The 24,294-nt window shown below is 36.6% G+C and overlaps 1 protein-coding gene across 5 annotated transcripts in view; it reads right to left on the bottom strand.

Annotated features, from left to right (window-relative positions):
* Positions 1-24,294, bottom strand: part of LOC125271957 (VPS10 domain-containing receptor SorCS1) — a 230,363-nt gene that overhangs the window by 63,260 nt on the left and 142,809 nt on the right. For all 5 annotated transcript variants that reach the window (XR_007185740.1, XR_007185739.1, XM_048196350.1 and 2 more), the window contains one exon: positions 2,154-2,312. Coding sequence is in view for 3 of the 5 variants with exons in the window: in XM_048196350.1 (XP_048052307.1) it covers positions 2,154-2,312 (159 nt within the window). In the remaining 2 variants the exon portion in view is untranslated. The remainder of the gene's footprint in view (positions 1-2,153; positions 2,313-24,294) is intronic.

Here is a 24,294-nt window from a genome sequence, read left to right as displayed (position 1 = left end):
CATGAATTTTGTCATTGAGGATTTCTTAAAAATACTGTCTCGTCACACCCCTATTGCAATGCATTATGGAATTGTTTCATCCAAATAAGATGTGATGCTGCCTTAAAATTGATCCAAAACAAGGTATCTTAGAAGGCAGAATAATTAAGTTGCCTACTTTTTTGGAACATCATTTACATCAGGAACATGCCAAAAACGCCTTAATACTGCCTACGAATGTAACTACATTTTCGAACCAAGCAAATTAAATTATGAATGATTTTCAGAAAGACAACAAACATGAAGATCTGAAATTGAGGCACCAAATGAGGCACAAAAATGACTCATGTATATACTTCTCAGTATAACAACAAAAAAAAAAACATCCTATTTATGTGCATAGTGCTTTGGGGGAAATCATATTCTATAAATGGCAAATACAAATATGTCACACTGGTACTTACAGCACTTTGGAATGACATGTGCCACTTGCTAAAGTGTTGAGCAAAAGTTTTCCTGAGGTGTGAAGCTTAATTTGCCTCGCACAAAATAACATATTTTTGCCCTGTTTTGCGAGACAGTTCTAAAACAGTGGGGGGTTTCAATGCATCAGTTGCATCAGTTGAGAACTGTGTTATCACAATCTCGTCTCCAATATAACATCCTGACTGAGTGTATAAATATGACTGAGTTTAGTCATATTTAGACATAGACAAATGGGATCAAACTAAACAAAATCAGACAGAATCAAAGAGTACTGCCCTGTTGAAAACAACTGCATAAACTCACCTAAGCTGGTCTTAGCTGTTTCAAACCAGTCACCCAATTTGGGGATGTCTGAATTAGTGTTCAGTTGGTTTAAGACCAGCATAGTATGAATTAAGCTGTTTTTTTTTTTTTTTTTTTTTTTTTTTTTGCAGCAGCAGCAGCAGCAGCAGGGAAACACAAATATGTTCACCAATGAAGGTTACTGAGCTTTTCATTTGAGCTTGTTTCCTCTCTCATCTATGTTTACTGTTATAATAAAAGAAACCTCAGGAACTTTGCCAATGACACTGTGGTATAAAATCTGTCAACACTAATAAATTATGCATTTATTTGTAGCATAGATTTGGATAGGGTTTAATTACGCTAGTGATTGTGTTTTCCTTTTGAGCTGTTTGCTTTTGCAGCTTTCAGCCGTGGCTAGTCATGCACATTGTGCAAACAGTCAACTATTAGCCTTCAATTGGCTGATAATTCTTTTTGATTGTGTTCATTTAATTGTAATTCATTCTCAGTGGCCTTCCTTCAAGGGTGAAGTCAATGTTGATTTGTCAAAATTGAAGTCAGTGCTGTCTAACACCATCACTCGAGACTTGAAACTATCATGGTATTTGATTATATTGCATGCCACTGTGAAATGTAATTTGTCTGATTTTTATTTATTTTTTTACTTTGTTCTTTTTGAATATACATTTCATGAAGATGAGGTTTGAAAAAAAAAAAAACTTTTTTTTTTTTTTTTTTTATTGTATGTTCATAACCTTAAAGCATTTATATTATTTATCAAGGGGTAGAAAAAATAAAATCAATTCAGAAATGAATCTAATCCAAAAATTAAAGAGGGGAGGAATTAAAATGATTCATCAGTTGCATCAGGAAAAAATAAAACAAATCTTGACTAGTTAAATTATCTTTTGATATGATTAAATCTGATGGTTAAACAATCTTTTCAGAAGAGCAAAAATTTTTTATAATTTATTAGCCCTAAACCATGAGCTCGAAAGCATATAATTAATGGTAATTCCCTGCGACTGGGGATCCATAAATTGTCTTAATTGCCAACTTTAAGCTCACTGAAATTGTCTCTTTAAGACTTATTTCCTCTCGCATTGATAATTGCTCTTTGAGGACATATTTCAATCCCAAATATAGATTAGCATCCATTTGCACACATGCGTTTCATTATTATAATGTCTTGCTTTGCAGTTTGTGCCTCTAATGTTTATCAAGTATGCAAATACTATAAATGTGTTTTTCCATTGGCTTTCTTGCATTTGGTTATATTTGGCAATAAAACAGCTTGATAATTAGAGAACCACACGAAGAGTGCCTTTCTGAATGCTATTCCCAATAATGAGATGTTGTTTGCCATATTTTTCAGGAATAATTTAGCTAAAATTATTGTGTACCTTCTGGTCGTGGCCATAAGCAAGGATCCAGTCCTCCTGCTCAGGATGAAACAACAGGCTGAGGATGTAGAAGTTGAGACGGTATTTTTGATAGGTGGCGCCTTCATCTGAGCTGATGAGCAAACTGCTCTCCACCTCTGGATCTGTCAGCAACATGATCTGAAACACAGACAAGAGGTTCTTAGTCTCTACAGAGTTGCTTCACTGTCTCTCAGGGACCAAATGCCTCAGCTAGTGGACGTGAGGAGCTGCATCTGTGATTTTCTGTCTACAAACAGACATTGTAGAATGATGAGAGACTGCAATAACAAGACCAGTGCATATGTTTGCCTCATTAAAACATATTCTGTTTAACTTAAAAAACAAACAAACATAAAAATAGTCTCAAATCACAGGTACTATGTGTGTGTGTGTGTATACATATATATTATACTGCTTTTTTAATACACACACACAACAGTTCTTTCTGGTTCTCAAATCTGATTGGCTGATAGCCATGCAATACTTTAGTGATAACAGCACTCCTACCTATTAACCATTTGTATCACTCCGCTTGAAGCGACTGTCAGGGTGGCAGAGCAAATCCACCGTATTTTGTACAAATACTACACTTGCTGTAACACGAACTGTAGTTTTAAGAGTTTTTTTTTTAGGCAAGAATGTAATTGTTTAGACCTGAAATGTGAGACTTATGTGAGACTTTAATCATAGCACCTATTTTACAATTTGTTTAGACGTTTTCTGAGATACGAACTCCAGGCCATCAGCGGCGCTCAGTGCTCGTGTACCCGCCGTGTACAGCTTCATCTTGGGATTTGCTGCTGTCTTTTATAGTGGTTAAATGAGAGGTATAATTCATTTTGGGTACATACTGTAAAACGGGCAATCTTTGGTCTTATTAATCAATTACTTGTTCCTGAGCAAATTAAATTGTGCTATGTTAAATTTAATAATTTAATATTAGGGATATATTTAACTTATATCCCGTAGAGCACTGCTTTTGTATGTTTGATTGAATTGTAGTGTTTATTTCTTATTGTCATTTATAATAGCTATTGTTGATTTAAATTCAGATATTGTTTTTCAATAAATATTATTTTATATAAATAACATGTTGTATTTGGTATTGAGAAATGGTCCATTAGTGCGTAATATGGATTGAGTGAAAGTTACATTAATACGCCATTAGATGGCGGCAGACTTTAAGAGTGAATGAGTCAGTCGCAAGAGACTTTTAAATTGAAAGGGACACTTGTAAACAAAAGACGTTGTTTTAAGGCCGGAACACACCAAGCCAACGCCGACGAACTAGTGGCGACGAACTAGTGGCGACGAAAGCAGACTGCGGGGTTGGCTCACATCGACAGCGTCTGTGTCCAAAGTTGGCCTGACACACCAAACCAACGCTAGACAAGTAGCACGTCAGTTCTGTGCCTGCGTGAGATGAAATGCCTTTCTGAACCAGCAGGTGGCAGTAGCTGAACAGCCAATCAGAATGATCAGATGGCCCGACGGACAGACGAGCTCCGATGCCGATTCAACATTTCGAATCGGCTGAAAAAAAGCAGATGAGGACCAACTTCAGTCAACGGTGCAGAACATACTGAGAAAACTGGTGTGTTCCTGCCTTTAGCGCTGTTATGGAAATTTCTCTTAACTGTAAAAATGACAAATACAAAAAACGCTTTCCTCCACAGACATTAAAACAGAATTGTATAATGGATATAATGTTTTCAACATCGACCTGAAGAATGAATGTTATATCAGACACAGGTAATGATCCAGTCCCGGCGCCAGGACATTTTAGCAGGGCGGGCTACCCCTTCTGTCCGGGGGGGCACATAACACGTGAGTGTCAGTGGGCGTTTGGTATCGATATAATTTAATTTTGCCTATAAAACAAAGTGATTAGTATTACTAATTATGTCACTATTCGCAAAGAAGAAAAATGTATTATGATTTTGCACTGGGCCGATGCCATCAGAACTGGTTCAAACTTTACACAAACTTTTTTTTAAAAGTCAGGATTAAAATAAGATGACGTTATAAACAAACGTTATAAACGCATTCTATAATAAATAAAATAACATCAACCTGCTAGAACAGCTGGAGTCTGCGGCACTTACTCTCTTTACTTCTCAGTAGAGTTGTAGCTACTAGGAGACAAATCTCCGCCTACCATCAAGGGGTTCGCACACCAGACGCGAAGCTCAGCGCCTCGCAGCGCCGCGACAAGTCTTTCAAATTCGAACGCATTGTTTTGTATTGTTTTCCGAGTCGTAGCTGGGCGCCGCGGACAGGCGCCGAATGTCGGCGATAGAAAACACTCATAGAAAACAATGCGTTCGAATTTTAAAGACGTGTCGCGGCGCTGAGCTTCGCGTCCGGTGTGCGAGCCCCTTCAGTCCTACAGTCATGTCATATTTTTGCCTGATATTTTTTTAGTGGTTATGGTATGATTAAAACTCGATTCAATTTAAAATGAATAACGTTTTGTTTTTTGTTTTTAATTGAAATTACAAATCACATTTTATGTCACACTGTACTTATTTAATTACGTTTTTACGTTCTCCTCTGCCAGGCTTGGGAAGGGGGGGGGGGTTGAGATCATCGCAGGGTGGGTTAAGCCCCCCCCAAGCCCCCCCTTGACGCCGGGCCTGTAATGATCGCTCAGGTGATCTCTCTCTCTCTACATATAACGGTTATAATAAAAAAATGTGTATATTTTAATAATATTCCACAATATTATTGTATTAATAAATGCAGCCCCAAAAACATATTTTATCTAAGACATATTGTTTGATATACACTACATATAAAACAATACATTTGAAAGTGAATCGTGGTAATAGAGTCACTAATGCTGTTGATAGATTTTAACATGTATTGAACCTAGAACATTCCTTTAAACAATAACAACTAATAATAAAACATTAAAACATTATCAACACTGCATCTCAATTTGTATTTCTTATACAAGACAGGAAGCTCATAAATTTGATGAACTCACAAACCGTGTTCCTAATTTGCAAGTCTTAATGAACACTTTTAAAGTTGTGGCAGCACTGCCTCGTGTTAAATGTGATATCTTCATTTCCAATCCCTGATTTGCTTGGTTTGATCTCATCATAATCGCAGTGGATCACAAGCATAAATCTTTTTAACGCTGTCAATCTTGTAACACACTCCAATGAGTAATTCATTACGGCATGAGCATGCACACACTTTAACTTACCCTAAAGCGCAGTCACACTGTTAAATCTATAATTTCCCTTGAGCTTTTTTTTTTCTTTTCTGCTTTAGAGCGCCACCAGTCTTAAGTTTGTGCCAATTTTGAAAATAAATAAATAAATATAATCAGCCTCAAATATAATTGAATCGGTGAGGCTGAACCGTTTCGAAACCTTATCATTGACAGAGAGCTCGAGGTGTCAGGGTCTAAGGAGTGTAAGCGTGTGTGTCTGAGCTGCACAGCAGAATTGCTTTAGGGCCTTTTTTTCTGTTCCATTGGTTTGTAAAGCTTTAAAAAGGCCGGATATTAACTCTTCTCATAGCTACTTTATGGACACAAGCTTCAATTATATTATCAGATCAATAGCCCTCTTGCACATGTAATATGGGTCAGTGCAACTTGTTCAAGAACTGACCCATCTTGTTTCTTCCTTGGCAAATAAAACATTAGCGTCCACTTCAGAATTGGTTTCCATTTCAATTGCGTTCTTGACACATCTCTCCAGGGCAATAGCATTATTAAGTAGAGCAGGGCAGCAGAGCTCACCAGACCATTAGTCAAACGGGACATGCAAATGCTAACCATAGCGCCGGAACCCAGAACAACCGCTCATCAATCATCACCAACTTGATCAACCAGCATGACCCAGATGCCAACCAATCAGTGGGTTGCTTCATTGGTGGATTCTTTATTTTCTTTTAAAGAAGCAAGCATTTGATTGCCATTATGCATTTTTATGATATGCTAGTTATGGGATACTGGAGGTGAATTTTATGGCAGCAGGCCTTCATTATCGTCTTAGTATGTTTGAAGTTCTGAAAGTGTGGATGGTTAATGAAAATGTGTACTCTTGCAAAGCCACATTAAATGAGCACTACAATTGCTTAAATCAAAAGTTAATGTGCAGCCAGCCATTTTAAGAATCAAAAAAGGCCAATCCTGAAAAAAAAAAAAAAAAAAATCCATGAAGAAAAATCCTTTAGTCTGTTCCTCACATTGAGCTGTTGAATGGGTTTATAAGACTTGGAATATAATCGCACAATTTTTATGACACTTTCGTGGTGCTTTTTAGACCTTTTTTTTTGTACAAAATACTTAAAGTGCCCCTATTATGCTTTTTTTCAAATATTACCTTTCATGTAGTGTGTAACATAGCTGTTTGTGAATGTAAAAGGTCTGCAGATCTAAAGATCAAAGTGCGTGACGAATTAAGTTAATGTCTCCCAAAAGAAAGCAACGATTCTGAACTGTCTGAAACGAGACGTCAGCAATTCCAAACTTACTAGTCAACTCGTTTGTAACAAATTTGCTTAATGCCAGCCTATGGTCTTCATTGGCTTCCCTTGAACAACTTCTGCTTTGCCCCGCCCTCAAACACTGTATTTGTAGCTGAGGCCTGGAAGAGTTTGGTTCGTTCGGTCGACATGTCGAGAAGGAGCGGTTCCCAGCGCTGCGAATCCACTTTGCATGCGCTTCCAAAAATGAGGACTCGTGCTGGAATTTATACGGTAAAACCGACGCCGTTGTTATGGTTTATATCACTGTATTAACAAGTGCTGATGAAGCCTCCGGAGCTGAAATTCAAATGTTAGCTGTGTCCCAATTCAGAGGCTGTATACTTGGAAGCCATGCCTTCAAAGTCCGCGAACGTCATTTTTCTTCATTATTTTTACATTTGCTTTATGAGATTTTTGAGTAAGTTGACATCCCATACTTACATTTAAAAGTGTAATTTCTCACTCTCTCACTCAAAAAAAAAAAAAAAAAAATGTCGTCACTGGCACCTAATGAATTCTAGGGTAGGCGAAGGAGCCATCTGCTGTATCCTTCATTGCAGCATTTGAAGGAGCCTTCGAATTGGGACAGTCTTTAGCTTGTTTCCACCGGAATTACTGGATTTCATTCCCTGCATAAGCTTAATAAAGCCTGAACCTCATTGTTTGTCCATCAGTCTAATTTTTAAACTCCAATGTTGATTCAAATAGCAAACAACTCTTACTGCATGCAACGAAACAGACTTTTTTTTTGGCTGTTGAAATAAAATGCTACGTGGAGTCTAAATTCTGCACGAAATCAACCAATCAGCATGTTCATCGCCCAAGTCACACCCCCGAAAGTTCTTGAACTTTGAAAAAGTACTACCCCACGAGCAGGGACTTTCTGAGGGGAGAATTTTATTTAGACCCTTGTTTCTGTGGTCGAAACACAGAGTAAAGTTCCTGAGTGAAATCTGCCTTCGCATACAGCCTTTGAAGGATGCAGCCTCTGAATTGGTATGCAGCTATGGCAATGGGTGGCTCATTTTCGATACACGCCAATAACAACAGACTGGGCCATCTGACCAATCAGAGCAGAGTAGGCTCGTGGAAAGGATGGGTTTAGAGAGACCGGATCTTCGAACAAACTGTTTTCAGACTCTTTGAGAAATTAGGTGATGTGCAATGTATATTAAAAATAAAATACATTTATTAAAAAATTAAAGTGTTCTATATGTGCTATATCAACACAGTGGGAGATATTTGTAGCCAATAAATCAGGGACCATTCAATCAAAAAAAAAAAGACATGGGTTTTAATAAAAGGGTCTAAAAAAAGAGACATTTTTATTTTTGTGTGAACTGTTTTTGTGTGAACTGCACATATCAGTCATACATGCTGTCACATGCTCTGACGGTGTTATTGATAACCGCCTCAACATTTCTATACCTGACATAGACACAGGAAAATACGATATGCAGAATATGCAGATGTAGGTGTGTGTGTGTCTCTCGCTCACTCTCTTTTGACCTTCAGTTGTGCAGAAATAGATGGAAGGCACAGGTAGCAAAGAAAGGAAAGAATCTAACAATGCGACACTGCGGGTGCTCCAAAGAAATGTAGTTAAAAAATGAAATACAGATTTTGCTATAGCACATACCTACTTTAGAAAGCTTTGATCAGCACTATAAAAGCGAAAAGCAGATAATTCAAGAACAAGTAATTCTGGTTTTAGATAAAATTAAGGATGGTCTGCACTGGCCTTGTCGACTTCGCTTTTATAATGTGAGTCACACATTACCAAGGGCAATTAATTTTATCGTCTTTTCTCCATCTCCATACTCATGCAGCCTTGCAAAATCCACCTCCGTATCTTTCCTCTGATTCTGTATGTTAAGTCCCTATCAGTGACTTGAAGCATAAGAGCAGAGGTTTCTGGGAAGACAAAGGTTAATGAAGCAGCAGATGAGGTGGCTGGAGAGACGCTTAGAGAGTGTGGTGGAGAATCTTTGAGTCCCGCTGTGCAGTGATACGTCGGCTCTGATAGAATATTAATGAAATTAGGAACATGTTTCGGCTCCATCTTAAACTAATTGGATTGTCTCACTCCCGTAAATCTAGACCATAACGAGGTCGGTCATGAATGCTTCTTTTTTTTTGTTTTTTTTACCGCTAACCTGACTTGGATAAATGGTCTTTTGAGCTTGGAATTTAGATTCCTTTATTATTGATTTTGCTTATGTAAAGATAAAGCAGAGAGAGGGAAGAAAAGAATAGGTCAAAGCACAGTGTAGGCCAGACTCAAACAAGTGTGACTTATCTGCACACATGCAGTAACCAAAATTACCAACAGGGAATTTAGCTTTTCAGTACTATGGTCAATGTTTTGAGCAAAATTAGCTCCAATTACCTACCAACCTACCTATGTACCTTCCAACCTACCAATCAATCAATCAATCAATCAATCAATCAATCAATCAATCATACACATTTTACTTATATGAAGCAAATAAATAAAATGTTAATTTGACGATAAATAGCAATTCAGAACAAATGAAACAACTTGTAATTGTCACTTATATATAAAAACAATTATTTTAATTAGTGACTGCAGTAATATATTTAATGCCTATAATTCCCACTGAGGAAATGCATTTGTGCGTCATTCAGATTCCAAACTATATTCCAAATGTGATCATTTATTTGGTTTCTCACATTCTCACAATGTGGAGATTTCAGTGAACAACTATTAACTTTTTTAATTTATCCATCATAAACTGACTTCAGAAGAATATAGTATATGAGTCATACAGACCACTTTAGTACCATACAATAGTTTTTGGAGCTTTACAGTTTAAATCACAGTTACAGTTTTTCCTCGCATCCCTCATTTTTCATTTTTGGATTCTACGATTGAATAATAAAAAGCAATGTATATTTTATGCAACTTTAACTTTAGCTCTAACTTTATAAAACACACTGTAAAATAACAAAAAGTTGTATATTGTGGCCATGAATTAACTACTTTCTAAAATGTCACCATGTTTTACTAATTTGTTTCCTTGTTTTAAGTAAATTGTGCACACAATATAATCAAAATCAAAATGAAGAAATGAATTAGTTCAAAGTGGACACGATTTACAAAAATGAGGAAACAAAATTAATTAATTAATCATGAGAACAAATTTAAATTTAAATAAAAAGGATTAGTTCACTTTCAAATTTTATTTAACGTATAAAATTTCAATTTTATACGTTTCAACAATAAATGCTCATCTTGAACTAGCTCTCTTCTTCTTCTCTATTTGAATTCCAGCAGTGTAGACACCGCTAAGTGTATTACTGCCCTCCACAGGTCAAAGTTTGAACTAAATTGTCATATACAATATGCTAGTGCAAGTATATAACAATTAGTTCAAACTTTGACCTGTGGAGGGCAGTAACACACTTAGCAGTGTCTACACTGCCGGAATTCAAATAGAGAAGAAGAAGAGAGCTAGTTCAAGATGAGTATTTATGGGTAAAACTATTATTATTATTATTATTTTTTTTTTTTAGAAAATGAGTGATGGTTTCTCTAGATAAGACCTTTATTCCTTGTCTGGGATATTGTAGAACGTTTTGAAGCTGCAATGAAACTGTAATTTTGACAACCGTTTGGGCTCCATTGAAGTCCACTATATGGAGAAAAATCCTGGAATGTTTTCATCAAAAACCTTAATTTCTTTTCGACTGAAGAAAGAAAGACATGAACATCTTGGATGACGTGGGGGTGAGTAAATTATCAGGAAATTTTAATTTGAAAGTAAACTAATCCTTTAACAAGTATTTAAAATGTTTGTAAACATTTAAAAGGGAAAGTCTTGTGGAAATAATAAAGTGTGGAAATAAAATGTCTTAAAAACAGCATATGATTAACTATAAGAAAATCAAGAAGGTCAAAGAAAAAATGGTGTTGCCATAAGGCAACACAACACCATAGATTGTGAATACTATTATAACCTTATTGACCAGGTGAGGACAGTTAATCTATGGTTATTGAATTTGTGATCAGATGAAAATGAAGTCTCATTAAAAATGTGTACACAAGCTTGCACAGTCGCATATATAAAGCAAGACTTTACAGTCCTTATTTAAGTGAATGAACACACACACAACACACCAGCACAAACTCTTTCGTCCACTGATGACTAAACATCATTAAAAAACTGTAAACCAAGCTGTTTGCCCTTTCGGTGCTTACACTGAATGTTTTCAGCACACAAATCTCTCCAATAGTCTTTGTAGGTGTGCACAGGTGAGCCGCATTTTTATCCCTCATCCAGCTCAGGAACGACTGAGCGGTAAGTTACTTTTCCTCCCTTGCTGATGCCACAGATCTGAGGACTGAATGTGCTCCCTGAACTCAGAGCCGTGTTGTTTTTTTTTTTTTTTTTTTTTTTTTCCTGCTCTTATTAGGGATGCAGGTGGTGAACTCTTCCATATTGCCTTATTAACCAAGGCTATTGTTTGCTCACAGGAGAACTGACCAATTAGGGTGAAATGCTGTGTCGGGTCCCAGGTGAGTGCTCAAGGTTTCACAAAACATCCAAGGTGCTGTTATTTAAGGTTGCCTTGGGAGACAGGGGTGTGGGGATAACTCAAGCCGGTTATTGGAGAGAAGTCTATGTGTGCATGTGTGTTTGTGGGAGAAAGGTAGCCAGGTGTTTCGGCTGTGGTGTTTTTGAAAGAATCTCAATAAATTTTCCTTCCCTTGTCCTTAAAGGGATAGTTCACCCAAAAATATAAATTCTCTCATCATTTATTCATATTCATGTCATTGCAAACCTGCATGATTTTCTTTCTTCTGTGGAAAAAAAATGTTTTTCATTTTTGGGTGAACTATCCCTTTAATTTCAAATTTTCATTTAGAGACTCTTAATGAACGTGTGTTCTGATTAAGTAAAAAAAACAAAAAACAAAAAAACAAGTGTATAATTTAAAAATGTTTTCCAATGAACGTTCTAATAAAATACAATAAAAAAATAAATAAAAATAAAATAAAATAAAATAAAATAAAAAATAAATAAATAAAATAAAAATACCATAAAATAAATAAATTAATTAATTAAAAAAAATAATAATCTTTTAACTCTTTCTTTGCCATTGACAGAATTTTCTGGCTTTCCGTTTTCTCTCTGTTATAAAAATTATTATTTGGCACAAATGCAAATGTTTGATAAATGCTCTCATGTATGTGCTGTTATGCTGTAAAACATCTTGTCTTTATGTTTTAGACCATACATTGAGATATTATATTATATTAACTGTAAACAAGCAATAAAATCATTGCTTATGGACGTGTGGTCTTTGAAAAAAAAAAAAAAAACATGATTTTCTCAGCTTTTGGTTCAAAATGTTGCTTTTTGTATGAAACATCAGAGAGAAGTCTGATATTTTCACAAGTTTGACATTTTGATTAAACATTGCAAGGTCAAAACATAAGAACAAAAACATATGCACTGAATGAACTGATCACAATAAGACAAAAAGGTATTTAACATGCATTTAGAAAATAGATAGGATGAATTTTCATTTCATGCCAACTTTAAGACATGGAAAATGCAAAAATAAAACTGCTGACTGCTCTATACAGAAACAGCACATCCCATTGGTTTAATATAAATGAAAATACACAGTTTTTTCCCCTCATTAGTACAAATAAAAAGCAGTAAATCAATGTCACACACCCTCCCTCTTCACAAGCAAACACTTGCCACATAAACCTCAGTTTACTAAAGAATAACCACCACCTAGTGGCTGAGACACTGTATGTGCAGTTTACTGCTGTTGCTGAAGGTCAGGGCGATTAAAAACACAAAGAAAATCAGCTAAATGTTGAAATCTTTATCTCAGGAGGCACAATCTCTCTCGCTCTGACGGAAAAGATTGTGCTGATGGCTCAGTTTTAGGGCTGTCTTTGAGGGAGTAGATGGCACCCATGGGGTTGCCAGGCGACAGGCAAAACTGATTATGACTCAAGCATTCCAGCGCTTGCATGGAATACCTTGAAAATTATCGAAACACTCCAGCTTTAAACTTACAAGTACATACAGTACATACATACTAATGCAAAACTGTAAATTATCAAATAACAAGTGATATTACAAAATGGAAGAATGAAGAAATGAATGTCAAGGCAGAAAGAAAGCATCAATCTTTCATAGTGGAGCTCTTTAGCTCAGACACATGATTTTTGCCTATAATGTACTTTCATGTAAGTTTTTCATCTCTTATTCTCTTTGTATGAGCATACCCTTTCATTCTCTTCCTCTACATGAAAACATGAGTACAATTCTTCCCCTCAAAAAGATCAACCCCTGTTATCTGGCAATTATCTTTCCAAAGACACATTCGCGACCGTACAAGCCTGTCAGGGGGGCGAGAGGGGTAAAGCCGAGCCGGGGTGGAAGCGGAGAGCAGGTCAGGCAAGCTGAGCCTAATTAAAGCTTGGGAAAGAGAAAGGTCAGGGAGGCAGTGACTTCCACCAACGAGGGAAAATGTGAAGTCTTCATATGAGAATGAGAAATGTCAGGCACGGGCCCAAGCAAACGAAGCAAAGGTCTTGTGTGTGATTGAGAGTCTGAAGAAGAGGCGAGCTAACAAGCGACGATTTGAGGCATGAGGAAGGAAATGCAGACGAGAGATGGTAATTTAACACATTTCGGCTGAAAACATGGCGTTGAGTGGCCACCATTTTAAAATTGCGTAAATCAGGTGACCATGTTCAAGCAATTTGAATACATGTTGACAAGGCAATGATATTTTAGCATGATTTAAAGGGATAGTGGTAATACTTTACAATAAGGTTCCATTAGTTAAAGGTGCCCTAGTTTCAAAAATTGAATTTACCTCGGCATAGTTGAATAACAAGAGTTCAGTACATGGAAATGACATACAGTGAGTCTCAAACACCATTGTTTCCTCCTTCTTATATAAATCTCATTTGTTTAAACGACCTCTGAGGAACAGGCGAATCTCAACATAACACCGACTGTTACGTAACAGTCGGGATCATTAATATGTACGCCCCCAATATTTGCATATGCCAGCTCATGTTCAATGCATTACACAAGGGCAGCCAGTATTAACATCTGGATCTGTGCACAGCTGAATCATCAGACTAGGTAAGCAAGCAAGAACAATAGCGAAAAATGGCAAATGGAGCGATAGTAACTGACATGATCCATGATATCATGATATTTTTAGTGATATTTGTAAATTGTCTTTCTAAATGTTTCGTTAGCATGTTGCAAATGTACTGTTAAATGTGGTTAAAGTTACCATCGTTTCTTACTGTGTTCACGGAGACAAGAGCCGTCGTTATTTTCATTTTTAAACACTTGCAGTCTGTATAATGCATAAACACAACTTCATTCTTTATAAATCTCTCCAACAGTGTGTAATGTTAGCTTTAGCCACAGAGCACTATCAAACTCATTCAGAATCAAATGTAAACATCCAAATAAATACCATACTTGCGCGATTAGACGTTGCATGACGAACACTTTGTAAAGATCCATTTTGAGGGTTATATTAGCTGTTTGAACTTTGTTTATGGTGTTTAAGGCAAGCGTGAGCTCTTGGGGCGTGGAGCACGAAATTTAAAGGGGCCGCGTACCCTGAATCGGCGCATTTATAATGATAGGCAGTTAAAAAAATGAATTAAAAAAAACTATGGGGTATTTTGAGCTGAAACTTCACAGACACATTCAGGGGACACTTAAGACTTACATTACATCTTTTGAAAACATGTTCTTCGGCACCTTTAACTAAATAAGTTAAAGGGATAGTTCACCAAAAATGAAAAAAATTATCATCATTTAATCACCTTCAAGTTGTTCCAAACCTGTATAAATATTTCAATTGTGGGGCACCATTGACTTCCATAGTATTTGTTTTTCCCATACTATGGAAGTCAATGGTGTCCTGCAACTGTTTGGCTACAAACATTCTTAAAAATATCCTCCTTTGTGTCCTTGCTTGCTTCACAACAATACCTGCAGAACTTCTGATGATTCGGCTGTGCAGCTCCACGACATTAATACTGGTTTGCCTTGAACATGGGCTGGTATATGTAAATTTTGGGACGCATATATAATAATGATCCTGACTGTTAGGTAACAGTCGGTGTTCTGTTGGGATTCACTCTTTTTTTCTGTGGTGTTTTTCACGCATGAGATTTACATATGAAGAAGGTGTTTGAGGCTCACGATATGTCATTTCCATGTACAGAACTCTTATTATTCAACTATGCCAAGGTAAATTAAATTTCCAATTCTATGGCACCTTTAAATAAAAAAAATAAAAAAAATCAATGAATGTATTAACACAGTCAAAAATATAAAATGTTTCTTTTAATCATGGGGAAGATCAATTATGAAAAAGAGAAGGCCTGGCCTGGGCGATAAAACGGTATTGATATCGACGGTACGTCTTAATCGATAACGATAGAAAAATGTTCGATATAACTCTCGATTTAGTTTCACTTAAATGCGTTAAAATATAAACAGACATGAAGTTCGGCTGAATGAACAACTCTCAAGCTTGCTCCGTCCCTGAATCATAAAATAGATGTGCTACGAGCGACACACAAACAAGCTGCTGTGAGTTCAGTTGCGCAATCACCACGTGAAATCAGAACACACAAACACATGAAAATGAGTGCTGTACCTGCTGGCGACAAGGAGATTGTGAATAATAAAGGACATGTCAGCTCGTCAGTGTGGCAGTTTCATGGTTTTTGAAACAGTTTGAAACAAGTTAAACACTTATTTATTTAATTTTCACAAAAAAAAAAATATATAAAAGGATTTGTTTACATTATTTATTTTGTTTTGTTTTAAAATCATTTGTTGTTTGCCTTAATTAAAATGCACTGGTTAAATAAATAAAAAAAAAAAAAATCTACTGGTCTTTTTTTAAAAAGGTTATTAATTTTTCAATAATTACCGATACCGAACAATATGAAACATTATATCCTTATATATGTTTGACAGCATAACAGCACATGCATGAGAACATGTATCAAACAAATTTCATTGCCAACATTTTGTGAGCCAATGCGCCAAATAATACTTTGAACTAAGATAAAATGAAGCTGTCCTAAGATTCTTATGCTCATTACTGAGGACGCATGGTGATCATCCTCATTAATAATGAAAAATAATAAATGAATTCTTAAATAAAGGAAACCTTTTCTCAAAGTTGTTCATTTGATCAAACTGCCAAAGTGTGCACACGCACTCTCTCTCTCTCTCTCTCTCTCTCTCTCTCTCTTTCTCTCTCTCTCAACCCTGTTTTTATCACCTCTCTGTTCTCTCTACTCATTCATTGCAGGCGTTTTGAAATGATGCCTGAGGGCTAACAGATGTTCATCTTTATTTCTTTCTCAGTTAGGACGTTTGCTTCCACCCCATCAGTGAGTGTTTCCCCTGCAGAGCTCATGCCATCAGAACTGCCCACACCACCTCAGAAACCAAATGAAAAGCTCACCCATAAAGCCTAGCTCCTTGTGTTTTCACTTCATCGGTGCACAAAAACTGCTACAGCTTCAGTTCCCACAAAGTGAATCATGAATTAAAGATAGATTAGCATCTTTCTGAATATTATGTCTTGTTTCAGGAAGGCTGCTAGCTCCTTTACGACTCGTATGGTTTATGATGCTAAAGTTGTTGCTACGCTATGAGACACTACATTGCTACATTAGAAGACAACACACACTACGGTACAATTAGCACACTCATTTCACCCCTAGCATCAACAGCAAATGCTAAAAGCTTAGAGAGAATCCTACACCAATGATCTGAATCTCAACCTCGTTTTAGTGATGCTAACTGCCTTAGCCATCAGCTATCGCCGTTTATCTTGAGGTCAATATAGCAGGCTGTTTGTGTGGTGTAATACTGACAAGTGGGTGTTTAATGTGGATGTTTTACTTTTTAAAATGTGCTTTTTTTGTGAGAGGCAGATATTATGAATACAGGTCCTTGAACATGAAAGTACAAGAGATGTCCTCAGGGACGGAGTGCAAATAACTCTGTTTACCTGCTGGTTATTGTAATTTCACACTCATAAAGCGCAAATAGTTTTAAACACTGACAAACATACTCACAACTACACACAACCACACAGTCGTGTGATGGTAAACTTCAAGTGCGGCTCATATGACAGTGCAAAATAGGCTTTTTTGCAGGCCAACAGAGAGCTATTAAATAAAAAAAGTTGAAAATTCACTTTGTAAAAAGTCAGTTCACTCGCTCTTATCTGAATGAAAGGTCCCTTGTGATAACAATTACAGGCTGGGGCACTAGAGTAGAACAGACTGTCAAAACATTTTTACCTTTCATTATTTAACAGTGGGGTTTTTATCTCTGTATGCGTGTGTGTGTGTGTGTGTGTGTGTGTGTAGGTAGGTTTTGCTATTCTCGTGAGGTCATAACTTTTTATCGCAGAAGAAAAGCAAACCTAATAAAATCATGTTGAAAGGGCATCTCTACAAAGAAAAGATTAATTAGGAAACTTTAAGACACGCATTTAATTTATCACTAATTTTATATGATCGTTTTAGGCTATAAGTAAATGTATTTAGCTTCTATTTTAGCAAATTCTGTCATAATTTAGTCTTGTCCATCATGCTTAAATCTGTATTTGTTTTTCTTCCGCAGAGCACAGTTTTGAGCAATGTACTGCACAATGAATAGTGACTAGCTTTAAAGTTTCAAAAAGGAAACCATAAAAGTATCATAAAAGTGTGCTATATTGTGCTATATTACAAAAGCTTTGAACAGATTGAAGATGAAGTTGTTATTTGCAAATCTTTCAAGCTGTCCTTGGAGCATTTATGAGCAAATAAGCAATGGGCAATTCACAAATGAATCATTCTTTCGAGTGAGACATTTTCAGTGAATCAGTTGATCTGATTTCCAAAACTAGTTTGAATGATTCATTCAGGAATTGGCCGGATCTGGTGACTCAGTGTTCCATTCAGTTAGCAGCTCACTGAAGGGAAGGATTAATATTGAATAACTTTTTTTCCATCATTGAGAAATTTTCTAATTTCTGCCAAAGCCAAAGTCACTTTACTGTATTGTGTGGGTTTGGACACCTTTGTAAACAGAAAACTAATCATTGTTAAACAGCATAAACATAATAAATGCTCCAATGAACTCCACCCTGCTTCATACCACAGTAACGTTAATAAAACTTTAAAGGTGCCCTAGAATTAAAAATTGAATTTACCTTGGCATAGTTGAATAACAAGAGTTCAGTATGTGGAAATGACATACAGTGAGTCTCAAACTCCATTGTTTCCTCCTTCTTATATAAATCTCATTTGTTTAAAAGACCTCTGAAGAACGGGCGAATCTCAACATAACACAGACTGTTACGTAACAGTCGGGATCATTAATATGTACGACCCTAATATTTGCATATGCCAGCCCATGTTCAAGGCATTAGACAAGGGCAGGACGTCTGGATCTGTGCACAGCTGAATCATCAGACTAGGTAAGCAAGCAAGGACAATAGTGAAAAATGGCAGATGGAGCAATAATAACTGACATGATCCATGATATCATGATATTTTTAGTGATATTTGTAAATTGTCTTTCTAAATGTTTCGTTAGCATGATGCTAATGTACTGTTAAATGTAGTTAAAGTTACCATCGTTTATTACTGTATTCGCTGAGACAAGAGCCGTCGCTATTTTCATTTTTAAACACTTGCAGTCTGTATAGTTCATAAACACAACTTCATTCTTTATAAATCTCTCCAACAGTGTGTAATGTTAGCTTTAGCTACGGATCACAGCCTCAAACTCATTCAGAATCAAATGTAATACATCCAAATAAATACTGTACTTACATATCTGCATATGCTGCATGAGGAACACTTTGTAAAGATCCATTTTGAGGGTTATATTAGCTGTGTGAACTTTGTTTATGCTGTTTAAGCTCCATTTAATGATGCCCCAAAATAGGCAAAAAATGAATAAAAAAATCTATGGGGTATTTTGAGCTGAAACTTCACAGACACATTCAGGGGACACCTTAGACTTATATTACATCTTTTGAAAACACGTTCTACAGCACCTTTAATATATTAGCTCATCCATGAACATGATTTCTGCCCAAGTCCATCGGATTGCTTTTCATCGGCTGTGGAAGTGAAGATGACAACTCCCATGATTCCACGCTCATTCGCAGCATCATCAAGCTACGCCTTTGTTTTGAATAAGTGACCTCTAGTGGTGAAAATGACATATTGTGCCTTTAAATTAAGATACATTTACTAGAGAAACAAAATAACTGAAGGCATTTTTTTCTGAAAAGGTCGATAACCTAAAAATTAAGTAGATAAACTTTTAAGATTAAGATAAACAAACTTTTATTTTTCTTATCCCATTGGCAGATATTTGGGTAACACTTTATTTTACAGTGTCCCTGTTACATATGTTACATGTACTTTACAGTAGTAATAACAGTAAAATATGCATTATTACATGCAACTAACCCTAAACCAAACCCTATTCCTTACTATAACCCTGTAGTAAGTACATGTTGTCAATGAATATTACTCAGTACTTAAAGGTATTTACATTTGAATTGAATAAGGACACCTTAAAATAAAGTGTAACCGATAATTGTTCTTGATTTAGGCATTAAGTCACTTAATATTAATACTTTTTGTTTGTTTGTTTGTTTTAAGAAAACAAGACTTTATATCTATTGTCATTTTGCTTCTTAAGTAAGTTTAGATATTTTACTGAAAAACACAAAAAAATATTTGTTCAGAAAATCATTTTTTTTTCATGTTTGTGTTGACACGTGCCATCATTTTATGATATCAAAACTAAGTAGACATACTATAATTTCCTGATAGGATGTACATTTAGCAAACAGTATGGATAGAAGTTGTCTTCAGTAAGGACATAGATCATTGGAATGGCTTTTTCACACACATTTAATCCAGTCATGAGTTTTTGGTCATGAGTGATTGGAGTCTAACTCATGTCCAAGTCATGAGTTTTGATCTACATCGGTGCTAAACAATATTATATAACAAAATGAGATGACTTGAGCATAACTAAATCAGTCAATTGAAGAGCCTGAAATCTATTGGAGGATTAACAATCAGTTGTGGATCTTGTGGTTCCGGTGCCAAAATGTCATGTGGGTAATTTGTCCAAGGCGGTAGGGAGAAAAGAATCAAGCAGACATTTAAATGAGAAAAATGAGTAATGCCAAAAATGCTTTGTAGCGAATATGAAATTTACTCAAGATGAAATTGCTGTCCTGAAAAAGCCTATGCTCTCCGGGAGAATGATTTTATTTTATTATACCTTTTACAAAGAAATTTCTCATTCTTATTTCAGTGGCTTTACAGGGTGTGACAAATTGAATTTGAGGCATCAACAAATATCAAAATTATGCCAAATTCTGTTCCAGTGGCAAAAGTGTTACTGCAAAATTATGTTTTGCAAGCTCCTATAGCAAAGATTATATGAAGTCAGGGTGTAATGAGATGGAGAAAATGAATTAACCCTGTAGAATTGACTGTCATATTGGGCTAAAATATTTCTCTAAAATCATTAAAGGATGGTAGATAATTAGACTAGTGAGGCAGAAGCCAAACCACCGTGCGGTAGTTTTGAGCAGTGAGTGAGCGCCACAGGGAAAAGGTAAATGCGCACAGCAGAAAGTGCAGCCACAGCAGATTGTAGACGGGAGTGGAAAATCAAATGGCAACAGTGCCAAAACCCTGGAAGAGAAGTGGTCAGATGCTGGTGGGAGACCGGCGGAGAGAGAGAACAAGAGGCACACAGAGACTAATACTGAATTGAAGATGTGAAGATTTTGTGATTTGAAGGATGAAGATTCAAAGAATTTGGATAATGTACATAAGATATTTTCACAGATAATAAAAGCATAAATAAATATTTATATAAACTACCTGTCACATGTATGTTTTGTTTTCATTCAGATTTCTGTGCACTTTTTAATCTTCTAGTTTGTTAATTGTTTCATTTCTCCTTGTGTGCCTACCTGTTTGTCTTCTTGGTTACTGATGAACTGGTGTCTTCAGTTCAGGTGTGTCTAGTTAGTTTCTCCCTTTGTCTGCTGTGTATATAAGCCTTCAGTTTGAGTTAGTTTCTTGTCATGTATTGTCTTTATTTAGGGGGTGTTCATGTTACTTTGATTCTCCTGAGTTTAATTAAAGACTTTGTATCTGCATTTCCTCGTGTGGTGACTAGAACACACCAGATCCGTTACAAAATACAGGACCAGAAAGAGTGAGGAGCTACAAAAATGTCTTCTTTGACATTAAAGAAGTTGTGCTCAATCTATCAACATGGCCAGAGGATTGAGGACTATGTTCAAGAATTTGTTCAGTTCTGCCATTTGTCATCATGCACTGAGGGTGAGTTGATGGACTTATTTTGGAGTGGATTGGACACAGAATTATGGCCATTCATACCAGTGGGAGATGATAGCATGACACTTCAGCAGTATCTTGACTTGGTGCTGAGGTGCTTTGGCTCGCCTTACACAGTCGGTGATGTGGAAGAAGAAACAAACGACTGCATGCCACATCATCCTCAGCCCTTTACAGGTCTCCTTGGACCCACCATCCTCACTTTAGGGCCTTGTCCAGATCCTGATCCACCCTCAGAACTCAATCATAGACGCATGCTAACCTCAGCCCAAAAGAGAAGGCGTAGAATGAAGAAACCGTCCTCCGCACACCCTTCCCATAAGCCTGCTCCTGTATGTTCCCCTGAGGCCATCCCAGGGTCTCGTCTCAAGATGGCTGCTACTTCAGAGCCTTGTCTCAACATGGCCACACCTGAGCCCTCAGTCAAGATGGCCACTTCACTTGTGCCTGTAGGCCTGTTAGTGGAGTATGAGGGGATGTCCTGGGGCACAGAGATGGCTCCAGCCCCCCGAGTCGGCTCCAGATCCGTAGTGGCCGAGGCCACGGAGGCCGACCTGCCATGGCACCCCGAGGAGGCCGACACACCCTGGAGGCTTCCTGTCCTGCCAAAGACTATCCTTGACAGCCTCCAGGGTGCCCACCCTCCCACCCCTCTAGACTTGTATGGCGCGAGGATGCGCCTTCTGGGAGTGGGAGGGTAATATCACATGCATGTTCTGTTTTCATTCAGATTTCTGTGCACTTTTTAATCTTCTAGTTTGTTTCATTTCTCCTTGTGTGCCTACCTGTTTGTCTCCTTGGTTACTGATGAATTAGTGTCTTCAGTTCAGGTGTCTAGTTAGTTTCCCCCTTTTGTCTGCTGTGTATATAAGCCTTCAGTTCGAGTTAGTTTCTTGTCCTGTATTGTCTTTATTTAGAGTGCTCATGTTACTTTGATTCTCCTTTTAATTAAAGTTTAATTTAATTAAAGTTTAAGTTTAATAATTTATATTAAGTGGCCTTAACTACTATGTACGTACATCACAAAATAAGTACAATGTACTTATTGGGTTCATATTGAATTGCAAATCACTTTTGCTGCTATTGAGGTGGGATACGGCTAAGGTTAGGGGAAGCTTTGGTGGTATGGGTAGGTTTAAGGGTGGGGGTAAGGTGTAAGGGATGGGTCAACAGTGTAATTATAAGTGTAATTACAGAAATTAATTACAGATGTAATTACATGCAGGTGTTTTTAAAAGATAAGTACAATGTAAAAACATGTATGAACACAATAAGTGCATTGTAACAAATGATTAATTTAAATGTAAGTACATAGTAGTTAAGGCCACTTAATATAAAGTGGGTCCGCTGCATTTATTTGGTCAAAATACAGTAAAAATGGTAATATTGTGAAATATTATTACAATTTAAAATGTTTTGTATTTCAGTGTTTTACCATGTAATTTGTGTTGCAAAGCTGAATTTTCAGCATCATTACTCCTGTCTTCAGTGTCACATGATCCTTCAGAAATCATTCTAATATGATTTGCTGCTCAAGAAACATTTGATTATCAATGTCAAATTGTGTTGCTTAATATAATATTTCAAGAAAAAAATGGAATTTTAATATATTCCATTTATCATTACTTTATAATATCAGTATCCAGCTGCATTTTACAATTGGGAAGTTTCTACTTTTTTCATGTTGGAGACATAGTTGGTTACACTTTATTTCGATGGTCCACTTTAGACATTCTACTATAATAACTTTGCATCTGCAAGTGTACTAGTCATTAAAGTATTAGTAGACTGTCTGCTTCATATCTGCTAACACTTTATTTTGATGCTCCCAACAGACATTCTACTGACTAGAAGTAACTTTGCAAAAACATGTCAACTTAAGCCGGGGACACACCTAACGATTAGCTGAAACATTCTAAGGCTGAACTGAACACACATACCGATTGTTTCCTTCGACTGGAACCAATTTATATACTCACACATGGAATTTGAACACCGACTGTAATCGCAGACTGAACGCAACTGCCTCTGACTGGACGCGTTTGAGCGCGATCAGTCATAAGTATCCATTTACATTCATAATCGGCCTTACAATTGTTAAGTGTGTGCGCGGCTTTATTCTACTAACCTGAACTCTAACACCTAACCCTAACCTAACAGTCTACTAATACCCTAAGGAGAGCTATTTTAACATGTAGTTGCAAAGTTACTTGTAAGAATAATTAAAATAAGTACATAATTTATGATTTGAATGTCAGGGTAAAAAGATATGACTTTACCTAAGATTTAAACTCTTATACGGAGGATACAGATCTAACAGATAAAGGTAGACTGTTCCTTAACCTACAGCCGGCAAAACCACAGTCACCTCTCAAATTCAATCTTGATCTCGGATGGGACAGTGAATTATTGCTTGTGGATCTCAAACATCTGACCAGCTTATTCGAGTTTAAAAGATCAGAAAAATAAGAAGGCACTAGACCATTTAGAGATTTATAAACAAACAACAGTGCTTTACATTCATTTGAAGCCATGTCATAGAGGTCTGGGACATCCAAATCTAAGGAATTACAATAATCCTAACGAGAACAGATGAAAGCATGTATGACTCTTTCAAGGTCTTTTGGAGATAGGAAAGACTTAACTTTGGACAGAAGTTGTAAATGAAAGAAGCTTCACTTAACTACTGTTGGTCAAACTTAAGGGAGGAATCAAAAATAACTCCCACATTTTTCATAGTCGGATTGATGTATTTAAGTTGCCAAATTAAAGGATTAGTTCACTTCAGAATTAAAATTTCCTGATAATTTACTCACCCCCATGTCATCCAAGATGTTTATGTATTTCTTTCTTCAGTTGAAAAGAAATTAAGTTTTTTTTGAGGAAAATATTCCAGGATTTTTCTCCATATAGTGGACTTCACCAGGGTACAACGTGTTGAAGGTCCAAATTGCATTTGCAAAGGCTTCCACACGATCCCAGCCAAGGATTAAGGGTCTTGTCTAGCGAAACGAACGGTCATTTTCTTAATAAAAAAAATGTATATACTTTTAATGCACCATGCATTACGAAATCATGTTGGAAAGATCACGTGTGACATAGGCAGAAGTACCGCGGTAGGGTAAAAAACTCCATCTCATTTTCTCCTCCAACTTCAAAATCGTCCGACATCGTTGT

Source organism: Megalobrama amblycephala, linkage group LG7 (assembly GCF_018812025.1).
Source record: "Megalobrama amblycephala isolate DHTTF-2021 linkage group LG7, ASM1881202v1, whole genome shotgun sequence".
Taxonomy (NCBI): domain Eukaryota; kingdom Metazoa; phylum Chordata; class Actinopteri; order Cypriniformes; family Xenocyprididae; genus Megalobrama; species Megalobrama amblycephala.
Note: the sequence above shows the minus strand (reverse complement) of the source record. Positions and strands in the feature narration are given on the sequence as shown.